Below are 18,334 nucleotides of genomic sequence, written 5' to 3'. Positions count from 1 at the left end.
GGGATGTGTCAAAATTTAGAGTACGGGTAATTGGGCAAAAATAATTGGATCTATTTTTCATGTTTATAGATAGATAGATATCTATTCGTCATCAACATGCACGTAAAACATCTATCAGACATGAATCCTATGAAGATTTGACTGGTGGGAGTTCAAAGGAAATTCTCACCATTCAATATAATTATGTAATTTCTTTTTAATATAAGATCAACTACAACAAAATAATAATGTGTGGTTAAGATTTAACTACATTCATTTTTCGTGGAGATGATCTGCATCCACGTCTATCATACATGATATGTGTCTCAAGAAATCAATCAATGCACTAATTTTCTAGCTAGTAATAATCATCATATTTCTTCTAATGAGAGATCCATTATTCGTAGTTGATTTTGGTTGTCATCTACTTAGGTTATGATTACAACCGGTCAAATATTTCTTTATATTAAATATAACGGGTCTAGTGTGTCATTCTTGAAGATTTGAACTTGTGATATTCTTGTGAAATGTTGGTTGTGTTGTCATATAAGGCTTATAAGCTGAAGATTTGAATCCTTCATGTGAATTTTTTATTAGAGGAAGTTCAATAAACATCACAGTTGTCCATTATATATATATATATATATATATATATATATATATATATATATATATGATCAAAATTGCAATTGTGATAAAATTAAGTTAAGGGCCGAGATTGCATCATAGTTAAAGTGCATGAGAGGTCATCTCCTTTCTATAAACTTTGACCCAAATTTAATTAAAAAAAATTAAAGAAATTAAAAGACACTCCTTAATTACTTAATTTAGTAAAAAAAAAAAAGGAAAATATTACTTCTATAACACCTTGGAAGACAAGTGTTTGTTGCTCACATCGAAAGTGTGTAGAACTTTGACAAATCCAAGTTCATAAGATACAATGATCACTATAGAAGAAACCTCACAATATTAGTGTTGCGGCATTGTGGCACATCTTCAATAGCATAAGAATTGTTTTAGTGAAATATTTTATTTATCATCCAATGAGATATCATCATTTTCATGTAGGATGACACATGAAAATGACGATATGTAATTTGTTTTTGACAAGTACTAATATCCATGACTTTGTAAATGCGTCGAAATCCTAACTACAGTGGATCAAAATTCGAATTTTTCTCTCCAATCAATTTTTTTTCACACAAGAGTAAAAAAAATTGAATTGATTACCGTTTAATTAAAGAGTCTAAATCTTTTATTATATGGAACGGTAGACAATATCTAATCTAGTTGCTTCAAAAAAAACAAAATATATCTAATCTAGTTGCTTAAGGTTGCCGTCCCGTCCATTTACAAGTTTTCCAACATGATCCAAATAATACTTTATATAAGCAAGCGTTAACTGCAAGACTGCAATGATCTTCCTCGTCACCACAAATTTTGCTAAATTATTCATGCCACTTTATTCTCATCTAGATATACTATATAGTGTGCTCCATTTGTCTTACGACACGTGGCCGAATATTATGAACAATTATTTGGCAAATATTTTTTGAAAGGGGACAAAAAAGATACTGGTATTTACCAAACCTGGCCCATGAGGCCATGATGAAAAGGACCAGCAGAATATTTTAAAAAGAGATGCAAAAGTATTATTTAGCAAAAAATAAAAGACAACAAAGAAGAGATGCAAAGTTATCAACAACAAAATTTAAGTATACATTATATAGTTTTTTTATATAGTTAAATAAAGACAAGTTTGGATCATAAATACAAGATTAAAATAGTTTGTTTAACTTATTCAAATTTAATTTTATATGGTTAACGAATGTTTAAATACAAAAATTAGTTTCATCTCCTATTATCACATGCAGTATGTCAAGCTTCTAAAAAATTTGTGATGAGATGGAGAAGACTCGAAGAGATTTCTTGTGGAGTGAGAGTGATACATATCAAACTCGCAAATCCACTTGATTGGTTGGGAGTTCCGCTGCTTGTCTAAAATTAAGAGTGGTCTTGGGATAAGAAGTCCACATCAGATGAATGAAGTCTTCCTAATGAAAATGCTTTGGAACATGATCAATAAACTTGACGATTTATGGTGCAAAGCCCTTTACAACAAATGTTGTACGAATAAGGATCTTTGAACTTCTATCAACGTTCAACCTTACGATTCCTCTTCATGGAAAGTCTTAGTGGATATTTAGGAAAAGTTCTAGAATCACATGGTTTGACAATGGACAACATATACATTTTTGGTTAGCTAAATAGATGTCTGATGGTCGCTCACTCATAAACTTCTCTACTCAACAGACAATTGATACAACTCTCACATGCTTTGACAAATTCAGGAGATTGAAACTTTAATTTCCTTACCACTCATCTCCCGAATAATATTGTGAATAAGTTGGTTGTCATTCCAGCTCCTAAGGAAACATATGAAGCAAATTCAATACGATGAAGTTGCACTGACACTCATCACTATACCACCGTTCAAAACACATATAACCTTAAGAAGAAGATCAATCTAACCATTTAGGGAAAATGAGATAGTATATATGATTAAAAGGGTCCTCACAAAATTCAGACTTTCATGTGTATTGCAGCCATGAACATCTTATAAAGAGAAAATTAGCAAAGTGCAATAATTTAAAATAAAAAATATTTCATTAGAAATAACAAAATATATTTGTTTTTCTATTTTGCGTAAATAATGAGACAACTTATCATGAAAGAATGAATTTTGAGTATGATTAAGTTGAAAAAAACAAGTATGCCATAGTTTTCTCCATTGTACTATCCCGATGAAAACAAGTTTTTAGTCAACCTTTATTTAATTCGTAGTTAAATGTTAGATTATATATCAGACTCCTTTTTCTGAGAATCAGATGGTTAAAAACAAAAGAAAAATCTAATTCGATGAATCTTCGATGAATGTAAAAATTAATTTTTGTTTATAAGTTGAAAATTGGTAGGTATAATAAAAAGAAATTTAATAATGTCACAAGAATTTTCAATGTAACCGATGAGAGAAGTACATTGGACTTGTTGTATAGTAAAAAGAGTCGCACTCTCTCATCTCACTCACTCACCACACCAAACACAAAAAGCTGATCCATACATACCTCACTCACTCACCTGCTTCCAACAACACACTTTCTTCTTCTTCCATGGCGGTAACTTCAACATCACTCGCTTCTCAACTCTCCATTGGTCTCCGCCGCCATCCTTCCCCCAAGCTCGATTCTCTCTCTCCCACCAATTCCTTCTTTGATTCCAATCTCCGTTTATCCGTCTCTTCCTCCAAACCCTCCCGTACCGTTATCGCCATGGCCGGCTCCGGCAAGGTACTCCTTCCTCTTCCACTTTTCCTTTCATTATTTTCTTCTTTTATCATTTCTTCCTTTTTTTTTTCTCCCAATTTATTTATTGTACTCTCATTTCAAATCAAAATCAAGATTTTATACATTTTATAGCTAAATAGATATGTCACTGTAATTTGGGCAGGCAATGTAATTCTCTTTACTGTGTTAGTACATGTTTGGTCCTGCGGTCACAAAAATTGATTTTGAGTGAATTGATTTTACAAGTAATTGAATGTAAAATGGTTTTTGTTTGAATACATTTACGTAAATTTGGGTTGGACGATAAATTTCGGTGTAAAAATCATGTTTATAGTTTAAAACTACAAATAATAACTTCAAGTTATATTCAATTCTGGAGGTAAATTCAATTTTAATCGAGAGCACCAAACATGTAAAAATCAATTCTGACAGCTCCAAATGTGAAATCAAACATATAATTAGTTAGGTTGTGTTTATTGGTTTATATTTATTGTCTCTTTATCTTTTAGGGGTGTTATTGATTTTGCTACTTAGTATGGTGTATATTGATATTTTTGTTCCTTTCTTTGTGATTTCAGTTCTTTGTTGGTGGCAATTGGAAGTGTGTAAGTATCTTTCACACACACTTCTTTACTTTTACACTACTTGCGTGGTTTATTTACATATCTTATTATATGCAATTCCAATGCCGCATTTACTTGATTGAAATATGACTTGTTTGTTTCAATAATCGTACTCTTACACCAGCACACTATTGGATTGTAAATTTCACATCATAATAACTATATACATTTTATATTTTTATTTTTGAATTTAGAATAAATGGCCTTTGTAATCTAGTTTCCCTGTAATTATCAGGCTTATTTTTCTAGAGTTTTCATCTGGTTCAATTCATCCCACTTTGCTACTCATGACTTGTGACCTATATCTTTTTTTTTTTTTTTTAGCTAGCAGCATAGAGTCTGCTGATACCCTTTGTTAATGCATTGTCTTGCTTTTTATTTCTAACTGGTGTCCTGTCCAGTGTTGTCAAATAGCGATTATATGGCGCTATAGCGTAGTGGAAAGTGTTGTCAAATAGTAGTTATAGCGGAACTATTGTATCGTAGCAACGCGGAATTCTAAGAACCTGCTATTTTCCGCGATCCATGATTGACAACACTGCTCCTGTCTCCCTGTCTTTCCATCTAGCGTACCTTGTTCTTACTAGACAAGTTATCTTCTATATTACTGAACCAAAAAAACTCAATTTTCCCCTTGATCACAATTGAAGCAAATCTGGATGATAAAGACCAGTCTTTTTTCACTCCTCCTTAATACTTGTAAGAAACAAAGCTCCATGGAGTAAACAGTCATATTGACCGTTGAATGTATCATACATTGTCACTATAATTCCGGATTGTATGAAAATTACAAAAATATATCCAAATGTGTTTTTCCCTTAGTTAGTTTTGTCCTAGCATGTGTTTTCGTTAGTCATTTTTGTCCATCAAATTACTAACAAAAGTCACACATAAATGTTTTTGTAATTTTAATACATTCAAGGACTATAGTGACACTGCCTCATAAATTTAGGGAACAAAATGACAGTTTACTCAAGCTTCAAGTCACAAGATAACTGGTTGTATGATGAATTTTCTTCACAGTTTCTTGTTAACCTTATCAGTTAGCTTGTGTAAGTTAACAACATTATCGTCTCTTATAGTATTACCAAATTTTTTGACATAGGTACTTGCTTTTTATGTTGGTTTGTTCAGTAGTTTTTGTTCTTTTTGTTTTATGCTCTAAATACTAGATCACTTGTAATACAGATGAAGTAATGATTTTCATGGTTCTATCAATTCCCAGTTCAGTTAGCAATAGGGTTGCATGCAATATTATTTTCTTCTTTGAACTCTTTTTTTGAATCAAGTCTTCTTTGAACTCTTAAACTGATTTTTATTACTTTTGTTGTTTATCTCTAGAACGGAACAAAAGACTCCATCAGTAAGCTTATCTCTGACTTGAACAGTGCAAAATTGGAGCCTGATGTTGGTGAGACATATACAATCTTCAATCTTACGTGTTTTAAAGTTACAAGCTGTAGAAGACAACACAGTTTTATATTATGCTTTTTCCGAACTCTTAAATCTATAATGAACCCGCTGGGGTTGAAATTTTTTTCTTTCCCTTTTACTAATATGTTTGGCGTCACAAAATGCTGATGAAATGTATTTCAATTCCAAATGGTGTATCACCGAGTATGCTGTCCATAATATTAATGGTTATAAATGTCTGACTCATTAAATTAACCTAAGTCTCTAGTGGGCTAGTCACGCTAGTGGCCACTCGCTCACTCCGGTGCAAAAAATAAAAATAAAATGCATTTCTCATATTTTGTCACAAAAAAAGCATATCATTACATATGTGGTTTATGTTAGAATTATTTTCTTAATTACATCTTTAATATATTTGTTATTTATTTGGTGTTCATAAGCCTTTTCCATTTTGTGAGAAGTACAGATGTTGTTGTTGCACCTCCCTTTGTGTACATCGATCAGGTGAAAAACTCAATTACTGATAGGATTGAAATATCTGCCCAGAATTCTTGGGTGGGAAAAGGTGGTGCTTTCACAGGAGAAATCAGGTTAGCTTTCTCTTTCCTATCAAAACTTAATTGATCTTGGCCTTGTTTTTCAATCGATAAAGTTAAGCCTGCTGGATGAATACATATATTCTTCTTTTCTATTTTCACAAATGTCCTTCTTGCCATTCTTGATGTGTTTTAGTCCTTATAATGTTTAAGCAATTTATATAATTATTTTCTCCTACGCTGCAATTTAACAATTTAGCTCAGCCACTCAATAAATATCATCCGGCTCTTGCAGTGTGGAACAACTAAAAGACCTTGGATCCAAGTGGGTTATTCTCGGACATTCTGAGCGAAGGCATGTTATTGGAGAAAAGGATGAGGTACAATAAGTTTAGAGAATATATGATTGGTATCTTAGTAAGCAATGCACTGTATATAATATATTAGCTGAAAATTATCAACTCCAGTTTATAGGAAAGAAAGCTGCCTATGCTTTGAGCGAGGGTCTTGGAGTGATTGCATGCATCGGGGAATTGTTAGAAGAAAGGGAAGCTGGGAAAACTTTTGATGTCTTGTTCCAGCAATTGAAGGCTTATGCAGGTAAAAGCTATGTTTCTTCATGATCAATTTTCTTTGGGGAGAAAACAAGGAGAGAGGGTAGGTGTTGGTTTTGCTGATTGCTTCCATAACATCGATTATAATATATCCATTTTGTACAGATGTGGTGCCTAGTTGGGATAATATTGTTATTGCATATGAACCTGTATGGGCCATCGGAACCGGCAAAGTGGCCTCTCCCGAGCAAGCTCAGGAAGTACATGTAGCTCTTCGAGATTGGCTTAAAAATAATGTCTCAGCTGAGGTCGCATCTAAAACACGAATTATTTATGGAGGTAAATCTTTTATTGTACCTTTAGTTGCATTTTCATTTGTTGTGGAAATTTCATGAATTCTTGTGCTGAGGAAACAACTTTTGCCGTTTTTGCACCCATTATTTTTCTGTCAACCCATTCCTATAGAGCATTCTGTATGTACCAAGTGAGTGGATTCTTCATTCTTGTAGGCCCATTTGTTCTTGTATAATTTCTATCAATGAACGGCCTGGCATTTGTTGATAGGTGATATACACATCTGTAAAGTTCTACATGTATAGATCTCTCATAGATATTAGATTGGCCCTGAGCCCCTGACCTTATCGATTGCATAAAGTTGTTTTCAGCGATTAATAGAGAATATAGTTTTCATTTGAATGTCAAATTTTTCCATCACGGCAGTGCCTAGATATATAGTATTAACATTACATTAATCTGTTTTTAGGATCTGTAAATGGAGCCAACAGTTCTGAGCTTGCAAAGAAAGAAGATATTGACGGGTTTCTTGTTGGTGGTGCTTCATTAAAGGTATATGGTTTCTTCATAATTTCTCTGACCAAATTAACAATATCATTATCACTTACAAGTTTATCTTGTTGAGATGCAGGGTCCTGAGTTTGCCACCATTGTCAATTCAGTCACATCCAAGAAAGTAGCGGCTTGATAACTCATCATGGTTTTGGCAATATGAGAGCATTAAGGAGTGTGACAATAATATTGTGTACTATAACAGTTTGTGGTCTTGATCCATACTATTATCATTTTCTTTTCAATCAATAGGAGAAGCATCCTCTCAGTTTTCTAAAGAACCTGTGTTTTATGGTAGCATTTAGAGATACAAAAGATTGTTGGCAATAAATGTTTCTGAACTATTGTTGTTTTTCATAATTTACGCCGATATTAAGAAATGTTCTTGGTTTTATTTTTGCCCGCTGTTGGCAAATGGCATAGTGCATTATCAATGAAAAATTTGACACTCCATGCAGTTCTCTACTTAAGTAGCGGATTCAGTTACCAAAACTCAGCTACTAAAGCACTACACGACACGCACTCAAATACTTTGCAAAGCCTCCAAGATATTCCTCACACTACTACCTCTAGTAAGGCCTCCACTTCCAGCTAAATCATGACCCTTGGATGCTTCATCCATGTTCAACATTACCCACCCCTCTCTTGTGAGTATGCCATTGAACATGTGCAGCATTTGCCCGGATCTAAAACTAATTTATTTTCAAGTTAGGACATGGGAACATGCAGGAGATAAAACGTGAGAAAACATAATTAAAAAGGTTTCATAGCCATAGCATACTTAATCTACCGGAAATCATGAACACCGAAAAATAATTATTGGTATTGGCATGTGCTTTCTACATTTGTATTATTCGCACCATGTGAAATCAAGAATTATGGCCCGCCCCCTACAAATTAGGGGGTACTGTGTCTTATTATTCATGTGTATGTAATGCATAACTAAAGACAGAATAAAACCGAACTAGTGCATGATTGTCATTGATGAATGTTTAATGCATGTGCAAAATATTAATTTAGATACACATGATATGATATTGATATTGTGTGACAAATATTATTTATAATATAGGCATATAGCATGACAAAAGGATCAACAAAAAGAGATCACAACAAAGAAAAAAAACCATGGCAGTTGCTGTATTTCAACACTCATTAAGCTACATTAAGTCGATTCTAAACTTTATTCTACCTAATTCCTTGTTCTCTTATTGCTTTTGAGGCTATAGCCGCTGCTTGGTACGTAGGTATCAAGGAAAAACTTAAAAAACCTAACCAATAATAATTTAACGAAGAGAAAATAGAACATGTACATTTGGTATTTTGATATTTCAAGTGTGAGTTGAGTCTTTCATCGGATGAAACACTGAATGTTGAATGATTTATAAGTGAGATGTAACACCTTAAAGTTTTGAGTTAAAGTGTGCTGTCAAACTCACTTGTGTAGTTTTTTTTTTTTGAAGCACACTTGTGCAGTTGTTCAATGCCTAATGAGGAAAGTTTTCCTGACAGTGGTATCAGAGCCGATGGTTGTTGATCCGGCTCCTTGTGTCGAAAGTTTTCCTGACAAGGAGTCCCACATAAGATGAAATAGTGAACGTTACCAATACATTTGAGCAGTTATTTTTAAAATGCTATTATAAAGTTGAATTATGTGTTAATTTAATGAGTGAAAAAAATGAGAACTGCACCGACAATATAAAATATTTTTCGGAAATTAAAGTTATTGCGAAGGATTTGATCATGAACACATCGCGAAAGAACATGGCAAAGTATTGAAGGTGACTTACTGACATAGCATCCCTCCAAGCATGTTTTCAGGATAACAAAAAGATTTAATTGGTTACCAAAATTTAGTGAGTCATTCGAGAGGCAATTTTTCACGGTCCTCGATATTTTTATGTCATCATCCAATACCAACCACGTATTCTACCAAATCATCCAACTACATCTCATTTTTATGGTATGATATAGAGGAATAGTTAACTCATATTGAGCTATCATGTAAAAGTATTTCGTAGCATGTCCATTAAACTTTTAACGAGTTGTATTGTAGGTTAATGTCAAACTAATATTCATAGACGTACCTGATCATTAAGGTCTCAAAAGAATGGTTATGTGTGTAACGTGTTGGAGTATACACTATGTCACCATCTAGAGGAAGAAAAAAACTTAACTATCTATACACTACTCTACTAATTTTTATTTTCTTCATCCTGTCACATCAAATCACCGTTTTGATTTCTTTTCTTTTAAAAGAGATTACTATTTAGATTTATAATTATCACGTTAGATTAGTTTCATTAATTTGACAATAACACAAAGATGGGAAACAAAACGGAGGACGTGTGAGCATTTTCAATGGATGGAATTTCTTCACACATACTAATCATTCTATTAATTAGGGTCATTTATTTAGAGTTCTAATTTGAATCCATGATCACCGCTAGCTAAGATATATTAGTAAAAAAAAAAAATATATGTAGCTCAAAAATAGAATATGAAGTCAAAAATATTAATTATTAAACCACTAAGAGAATTTATTTATTTTGAAGAAATGTTGTAACCAATAAAAATACCAATAAGATAAATGTAACCAAAATAACAAAGAAAAAAAAAAAGAAAAAGAGATACGTAGGGGATAATAATCTGGTTCTAGTCCATTCTCTAGCCACACTCATTCTCTCGCAAGCAACATTAATTTTCTAGTACACAAAAGGTTCCATTTTCTCCTCCATACTATGGGGTCCCTTTTGAAGCATATGCCCCATATATATTCCCTCACTAAACTCATTGTCGTATACCAACATTAATTAACTCTTATCTTTTTTCTTCTACAAGCTTCAATTCCATTATGTTTAGTTGGGGTTAAATCAAACAAAAAAGGACAATCATTTCATTTTAATCAATTCTAACTATAGAACATGCAAGAAAAAGCATAAAAAAAAAACTTTTGAAGGGAGAAAAAAACAAAGAAAGTTGAATCATACAACCAACCAGACCCGAAATTTATAACATTGATTCATTGGTGGACCCAAGCATGTACAAAATAAATTAACCATTTTCATGATCACCAACCGTACAACTAAAGATCAACGGCCACCATTTTTTCAACACAAAATGAAATTAACAACCCTCAATAATGAGAAGAAAAAAAAAAGGACACAAACAAGAAAAACATACACAGAAAAAGAAATTAAAGAGAAATTCAATAATACACAATTTCAAATTTCATTTCATTTCCCATCTAGTAGTCAGTGGTTGGAAGCTGCTCATGGGTGTTGTGGCTAATGAAAAGAACTTCATAGATAACTCCAGCAAGCCCACCACCGATAAGTGGGCCGGCCCAGTAGATCCAGTGGTTGGCCCAGCTCCAGCTCACAACAGCTGGCCCAAATGACACAGCTGGGTTCATGGATGCTCCGGAGAAAGCTCCACCAACCAAAATGTTAGCACCAACGATGAAACCAATAGCAATAGGTGCAATAATTCCAATATTACCCTTCTTTGGGTCAACGGCTGTTGCGTACACAGTGTACACCAATCCAAAGGTCATCACAATCTCCAACACCAAACCGGGTCCAATTCCAACTCCTTCTGATAGAGCGAATGCTGGAACAGGCTGCAGTCACACCGTAACAAAATCTCATATGTTAATATTGTATTTATATATATATTAAGAAAAAATATGGTCAAAATAACTTTTATAAATAATGCATACAGTCAAATTGTAATAATTATTTTGGGACGAAAGAAGTAAAATCATAGTGATCTACCGTAATTTTATACAAGATATAGAATATAATTTTAAAAAAATTACAGTGCATTACTATAGTGATAGGAGACTAAATTAGACCTTATTAAAGTATAATATAATATTTTTTGTACAAAAAAAAAAAGTATAATATAATATTTTAAAAGTCCTATACACAACAATAATTGAAAAGTGTAAATAACATTTATTTTAAAATATATTTTTTAGTCAAATGACACATTTTAAAACGAACAGATACAAGTATATTTTCTTTGTTTGAAAATATATGAAAAAATTAGTTAATAAAAACTAATGTATTTAATGTAAAAATTTAGATCAAATATGTTGACTTTTACATTGACTTTTTATCGATTCATTTTTATTTATATTTTGAAACGGACGAAATAACTAACTTCTTTTTATAGTAAGAGACGGTATAATTAACTAATATAACTAACTTTTAAACCAGGAGAATTTTTCTTACCGATGCGGTGACAAAAACGAGGAGAAGGGAAGCGAGGACGGATCCGATAAGTTGAGCGATGATGTAAACGATACCACGGAAGAGAGTGATGTTGCCACCGACGAAGGCGCCGAAAGTAACGGCGGGGTTGACATGTCCACCGGAGATGTTAGCACCAACGGAGACAGCAACAAAGAGAGCGAATGCATGGGCAATGGAAGCAGAAATAAGACCGGCAGGAGTGGCGGCACCGTTATCGGTAAGCTTGTTGTAAGCGATACCGGAACCGGAACCGGCGAAGACGAAAATGAAGGTTGAGATCAACTCAGCCAAACCAGCTTTCAAAGTGTCTGGATGAGTTGCCTCTTGTGGAGTTCCAACGGCTATGTTTCTGATCGGCATATTGAAGAATTGTGTTTAATGACTTATGAAAGAATCGCTTTTCTTTCTCTCTCAGTGACTGAAACTGAAGTGAAAGTGGTTTTCTATTTTCCGCTTTTGCTTGTTTTTCGCTTCCTTCGGTTGTTATTATATGGAGAACGACTGGCCTTGCTTTCCACTCTTTCAACTGGCTGTTACCGGTTACCGGTTAAAATGTATTTCAATATTATAAATTTATTTATAATAGCTCCAAAATTGGGAGGAATCAAAGATTTAAAACAAAAAACCAAACCAGAAAAGAAACAATCTTATTTCATGACAGCCTGTATGACATGTTCTTGGTTATTTTCAATATGCAAAAAAATCATTTTTGGTTCATTAGAAAACGAATGTATCTGACCTATATTAGTTAAATACAAAAGTTTTTCAAGGAATTTAAAATAATAATTTTTTTTTCTTATAATAGTGACCGGAGAGAGTAATGCTATAGTTTTTTTGTGTTCAGATAAAGAACCATAGTAATCTAGAATTCGTCGTGTGAGCTAAGTAAAGTCTAATAAAAAATTGTTTCATTTAGATATCGAAATAAATTTTTCTAAATGATTCATTTTTTAGTAAAAATTATTAGTCACTTGAATCCAATGATTTAATTATTAATAATTTGATTTTAGTAGAATTTGGTAGAAGACATCATAATAATTTAAAGTTCAACCATGAAATAAGATTAAAAATTATTTTCACAAATAAAATGTGTTTACATGTTCTTCATTTCTAATTATTTATCTTAGTTTTGGAAAAAATAATAATAATGGTGTTTTTCTTTTTGGGTCTAGTAATTTAATGGATAAAAATTACATTTTAAAATGAATAAATGAAGTGTCAAGTATTCAAATTATCACTTTATATATATAATGCGATGTTCCTTCCGAATGACATAATAATTGTGTCTTTATTTAACTATTTCAAAATTTTGGATATATCTTGAACAGCAGTGTTGGATTGGAGTTGCTCTCAAATACAGCGAAGCAACATGGCGATCTCCCTTTGTTGCACTGACACGTGTCAGAGATGGATAAGGGCCACGTCAGGCATCTTATAAGTGGTGATTTGTTTTGTTTTATTTTATGGGCTTTTTAATATGTCTAGATTGTTCCAAGAGCAATAGTACCTACTACATTTCATTTCATTTACTTTTAAGATGTTCATGATTATAGCGAATTAACAATAGAATTGTTTTGATTATCTTGTGTGCATAAATTAAATGAAGTACTTTATAATTGTGAAGTGTTTTAGCGCATAACTAATAATGCAACAAATTAAATAATCTAGAGCCCTAATGACGCGATTAATCATCATAATATAATGAATGGGATAGGAAGATAAGCGCTGTGGTAATGTAAGTGGCCCAACGGAAAAATAAGGTATATTATAACGGACCACGTTGGTGAGCTATATTTGTTTATTAATTTCTTTTATAAAATAAAAATTGATGTTCGAATTTAATTTATATATACTAATATTGTATAACTATTTTTACATACATCCAATTAAATTATAACAAATAACGTCATTTTGAACATAACTTATTTGATAGAAATATTTCATATAATATTTAGAGATTAGAGTTTAAACTCTGATAAAAAATGAAATTTTAACCACATAACCATCAATCTTCCCAAATTATGTTCGTAATAAGTTGATTCAAGATTTATCTTTTTATTACTAAATTAATTGGTAGGAGTTATGTATTGCTTACTATGAAAATTTTAAATAAGATGTGGTATGTAGCCACATAACTTTTCTTATACTATGCCAATTTTTGTGAAAGGTTACCTTTATAGGGAAAAAAGTGGCTTTCGGTAATTGAAATTAATTTCCCTCCATTTCCATGTCCTTTGTTTGGATCAGCTATAAGCTAAGTTGGTCCCCTCAATTATTTGTACACAGTTGTTTCACAATTTAAACAGGTGCGCCGTGCACCTTGAATCACGTAAAATATTCTGTTTCGAGGCATATTTTTTTTCCAAAAATTTGTTAAAAAACTATGATTCTTAATTTGTATGTTTATTTTTTCTTTTGAAAATAGTAAAACTTCCATATTAAAAATAAGTATTGAAGTGTTCTCACCTGCCATCATGATCATGACAACTTTAATAATGCAAACGTTTGTTCGGTTTTTTTTAAGCATTCATATATCCTTCAACAATAAGTTCAAAGGAATGTGGTGTACTATATATATATATGCTCATTAATTTTGTGAAAAAATAATAATGGATCAGTTTGGTGATTAAATAAACTATGTAGCTGGTGAGAGTAAGTATACCATCTCAAATTTGCATTATAATAGAGGTAAGTAAGACTTAATGTAATACTTACATAATAAGTTAGTTAACTTAATTACATAATAAGTAATTAACTTAATTGTAGTACTAATGAGTATTCAATTGTTTGTGTTTTGGATTAAATATTATGTACATGATTTGCCAACTCAATCGCAATCACTGGTGGTTAATGATTGCATTATCATCTATTTAAATATGTTATCATTAAAATATTTTATAAACCATTGCAAATTAAAATTAAAGTACTAGTACTCCTTTTTATTTCTTTCCATTATTTTTTACCGACTTTTATGTTTGTCTTATTTATGATCTTAGTGTGGTCGTTTGTTTGTAAGAGGGTTGAAACTAATCCAACCCAACTCATGCATCTAAATTATTTGACATGCTATCAAAGATGGGTGTTAAACATATATTTTCTTGTAGGGAAACATTAAATCTCCATATATACTTTCTTAAACTTTAAATCTTTATAAAAACAATTACTCCCTTAAAACCTTTAAATCTCCAACGGTGAATTTTGTAAAATTTGTATTCGTTAAAGCGTTATTGAGCGATATAACATTACTCAAATATTACACCGATGTAATTTGATCAATCCCCTATATATATATATAATACAATATTTTTACCAACCGAACTAAACTTACAGAGATACAACACACATTATCATTCTAAACATGATTAACATATATAATATTGTCAAACATGTCAAATTTATATCGATGTTGTGATTAATGATTTCGTTTGATCTATTTCAACTATTCATATAGTGGATTGGGTCTTGAGACGGGCCCACAGTGGTATTTTGACGTACCAATAGTGCATAGTTTTAAAAATTCTAAGAGTTGGTAAATTACAAAGAATAAAAAGAAGAGAAAATTAACTTTTGGATTAAGAAAAATGAGAAAAAATATGAGAAAAAATTAGAGAGAATTCAAACCCTTATATTTTGTAGTGTACTAGTCATCACAATCTTTTTATGCTTAAAAATGTAAGGTGAAGAAATATAGTAAATTTGTTTTATTCCAAGTAATATATCATTCATAAATATAATATAATTAGTTGTAAATAACAATGAAATGGACAAAAAATTGTACGGCCAATTTTTAAAAAATTGCAAAATCAATTCTGGTAAAAAAAAATCATAAATTTAAGAGTTACAATATAGTTATCCACTATGACCTTTTAAACTATTCGTAAAAGATTCGCAATCTCTAAGGTTAATAAGTTAAAACTTTCGAACATAAATTATATAAAAATACGTTGATTGTAAGAATTTTTTTTTTTAATATTTGTCTAAAAAACCTCAGTCCTCAATTTGTTTAGAAAATATAAAATCAATTAATTATTAAAGGATATCTGTGGCATATGCCATCTCTATTTTTTGTTTATCATCAAAACAAATCAAATAATATAAAAGTAAACATGTAACCAAAATATATTTTTAAAAAAGTAAACAGCTAGATTATTTTGTAAAAATAAATTTTGTTTTAATTTTTGAAAAAGAAGAAAAACAGAAAATATTTATATAAAGTAAACTGAGTTTGGAAAAGTTAATGATTAGTGTCCTTTTGCTATGCATATTTATTATGATGAAACCAAATAAATTGAGAACAAATGGCCCCACTCATAAGCTCTAAAGTTCAAAACTCGCATAACTCGTGTGATCCATCGATCTTGCAAATTTTCTAGACAAATCAAGAGATCGCAATTAAGTTTTATTTTTTACTCATGGCATATTGCTCAAAATAAAACCAACATCATATTCTCCTATTTTTGTCAGACACTCATATATTATTAATTTATTAGTATATTTTATCAATGATTAGGTGTATACATGTGAAATTGTGAGGCTGAGATTGATTTAGCGGTTGCAAAAACGCAGCTACCAATTTGTGTATTAATTTAGTCAATTTATAGTTTTTTTGACTAAATATTAATTTTATAGTTGTGTTATTTGAATAGTAAAATTTAAATATTGTATATAGCAGAGTATATATTTATTTATTTATATCTATTTTTTATCTTCTACAATTTAGATTCATTTTAAAAATACGTAAAAACTTGAGTTAAAAAAAATACACAAAAACTAAAAATATCATAGTATTTCAATATTGCTCCTAGTTATAAATTTATATTAATATTAATTTGTACAATATTTTGTTTAATGTTAAACGCCACACTCATTAACATAAAATAATAAATAGGGATATTATTTGATCCGTAGATCGTAGTGATTATAATTGGTGGCCAATGTCAAACAATGATTCACCGAGTTGATGTGGATGTCTGCAAACGCTTTGACGTCCAGTAGGAGAACCTAATTTATAATGAAAAAGTTTAGTATCAAAATTCCAGATCTCGAGGTGTTTGCGGTCATAGACACCTTTCATATATTGAGGTCATTAGAGCATTAATGTCCGACTATTGTAGAGTGGTGCTCGTCAATGTATTGTTTAATGTCGCAACGGCATTACAATATGATGTCAACTGTTGTAACCAAAGAGGCGAAGAATAGTTTAATTTAAACCTTTATGTTTTTGAGACCGGATTGACATGACGAGCATGAACTTTGGGCCACTCGATAAACACAAATTTTTTTAAAAGAAAAAAAGAATAGCATGATAAGGACTAAATAATATAAAATGTAGCCTCCCCTTAGCATATGAAATTAAAAATAATGAGGTGAAGAGGACCACCACAACGTGACGGTGACGCCCTTGCTATGTGTTTGTGGACGGAGCGGTAGTGCAGCATTGTCTCTGTCTGGTGTTCATAAATATAATCAAACCGTCCAAAAAGCACCATAACATTGTTCACATCATTTATCAATCACCATCACCTACCTTATTCTCCTTTTTAAACCCAAATATATAAATACTATGAAAACGGTGTGGCTGCTAGTGATTAAACTTAGTTAATTATACTCTATTCCATGGCTACGTAATATAATTGTACTAATATTTCTATAATTATTTCTTAATTAGTTTCTTACAACAAAAGTAAACTGAGCTCACAAAGTCACAATTCAAAATTTACACGTTGGTACGATTATGCTAACAAATTAATGACTTTTTCTAAGAGTTGAGCTGTTTAGTAAAAAAAAAAAACTATTATAATTAATTTATACAATTAATTGTTTCAGATTAAGTCAAAGAATCCATCATAATTTAAATCTGAAGGCCCTAAAGTCTCATTTTTTTTTAACCCGCGTTTATTCTCGCAAACCCTAGACACAATCTGACATAATGTTTGGTCACGAGTGGGCAATAGGGGATCATCCATATTAGACTCAGAACAACTATACAAGTGAGTTGGACAATTTTACCTAAAACCTTAAGACATTATAAAATTCAGCCTTCACTTTTCTAAAAAATATGAGACTTAACCCACCTCACAAGTACCACAACAATCTTCCCCTCAAGTGTGAGTCATTCAATTGTTTATGCTCCCTCTCAAGCTGGAACTTCTTTCATCCAAACACTTGTATCGTTGTTGTTGTGCTCAACGGAACTCGTTGCAACCATAGGTTATAATACCATTGTTGAGTCACGAGAGGACAGTTGAGGAATTATTGATATTGAACTTAGAACAACCATACAAGTGAGTTACACCACACTTTTATTCAAAACCTTAAGACATTAATTTATGAGTCGTCTCCTTAATAAAATGTTTAACCTCCACTTTTCTAAACAATATGAGACTTAACCTTACATTTGCCGCAACAGTTTTGATTGATATAACTCTTTGATTTTGTACACATGTCACATACTATAAAAGGAGAAAGTCTTCTATAGGCACAAGAACTTGCGCACAAATTTTACGCACACTTACATAAATTTTAAAAATTAAAAGTAAAATAAAAATTGTCACCTCAATTTATATATATGAATAAAAGTCTTCTCTTTATTTTTATATGTTTCATGTGAGTGTGCCTAACAAATGTTATTTGAACTTGTACCTATAGAAGACTTTCTCCTATAAAAGAGTGTTTTGATTGATGAAAAATTCTTTAATAGGCACAATCATAAATATGATTTGTTGGGCACACACCCAAAAAATATAAATATAAAAATAAAAAATAATTAAAGTAATATAA

General features: G+C 31.4%; 2 protein-coding genes across 2 annotated transcripts; one reads left to right on the top strand and one right to left on the bottom strand.

Moving 5' to 3' along the window:
* The first annotated feature begins 2,961 nt into the window (after positions 1-2,961).
* On the top strand, positions 2,962-7,689 carry LOC123888725 (triosephosphate isomerase, chloroplastic). The gene is made up of 9 exons (XM_045937869.1): positions 2,962-3,326; positions 3,902-3,928; positions 5,288-5,357; positions 5,826-5,949; positions 6,191-6,275; positions 6,363-6,495; positions 6,615-6,788; positions 7,213-7,295; positions 7,375-7,689. The coding sequence occupies exons 1-9, from the start codon at positions 3,150-3,152 to the stop codon at positions 7,429-7,431; spliced, it is 930 nt and encodes a 309-aa protein (XP_045793825.1). The 5' UTR covers positions 2,962-3,149; the 3' UTR covers positions 7,432-7,689.
* Positions 7,690-10,274: 2,585 nt separating this feature from the next.
* On the bottom strand, positions 10,275-12,323 carry LOC123893213 (probable aquaporin TIP-type). The gene is made up of 2 exons (XM_045943149.1): positions 11,534-12,323; positions 10,275-10,917 (listed from the first exon to the last, which is right to left on the bottom strand). Exons 1-2 carry the CDS (start codon positions 11,912-11,914, stop codon positions 10,543-10,545), a joined length of 756 nt encoding a protein of 251 aa, XP_045799105.1. The 5' UTR covers positions 11,915-12,323; the 3' UTR covers positions 10,275-10,542.
* Between the last annotated feature and the right edge of the window lie 6,011 nt (positions 12,324-18,334).

The sequence above is a fragment of the Trifolium pratense genome, linkage group LG6 (assembly GCF_020283565.1).
Source record: "Trifolium pratense cultivar HEN17-A07 linkage group LG6, ARS_RC_1.1, whole genome shotgun sequence".
Lineage (NCBI taxonomy): Eukaryota > Viridiplantae > Streptophyta > Magnoliopsida > Fabales > Fabaceae > Trifolium > Trifolium pratense.
Note: the sequence above shows the minus strand (reverse complement) of the source record. Positions and strands in the feature narration are given on the sequence as shown.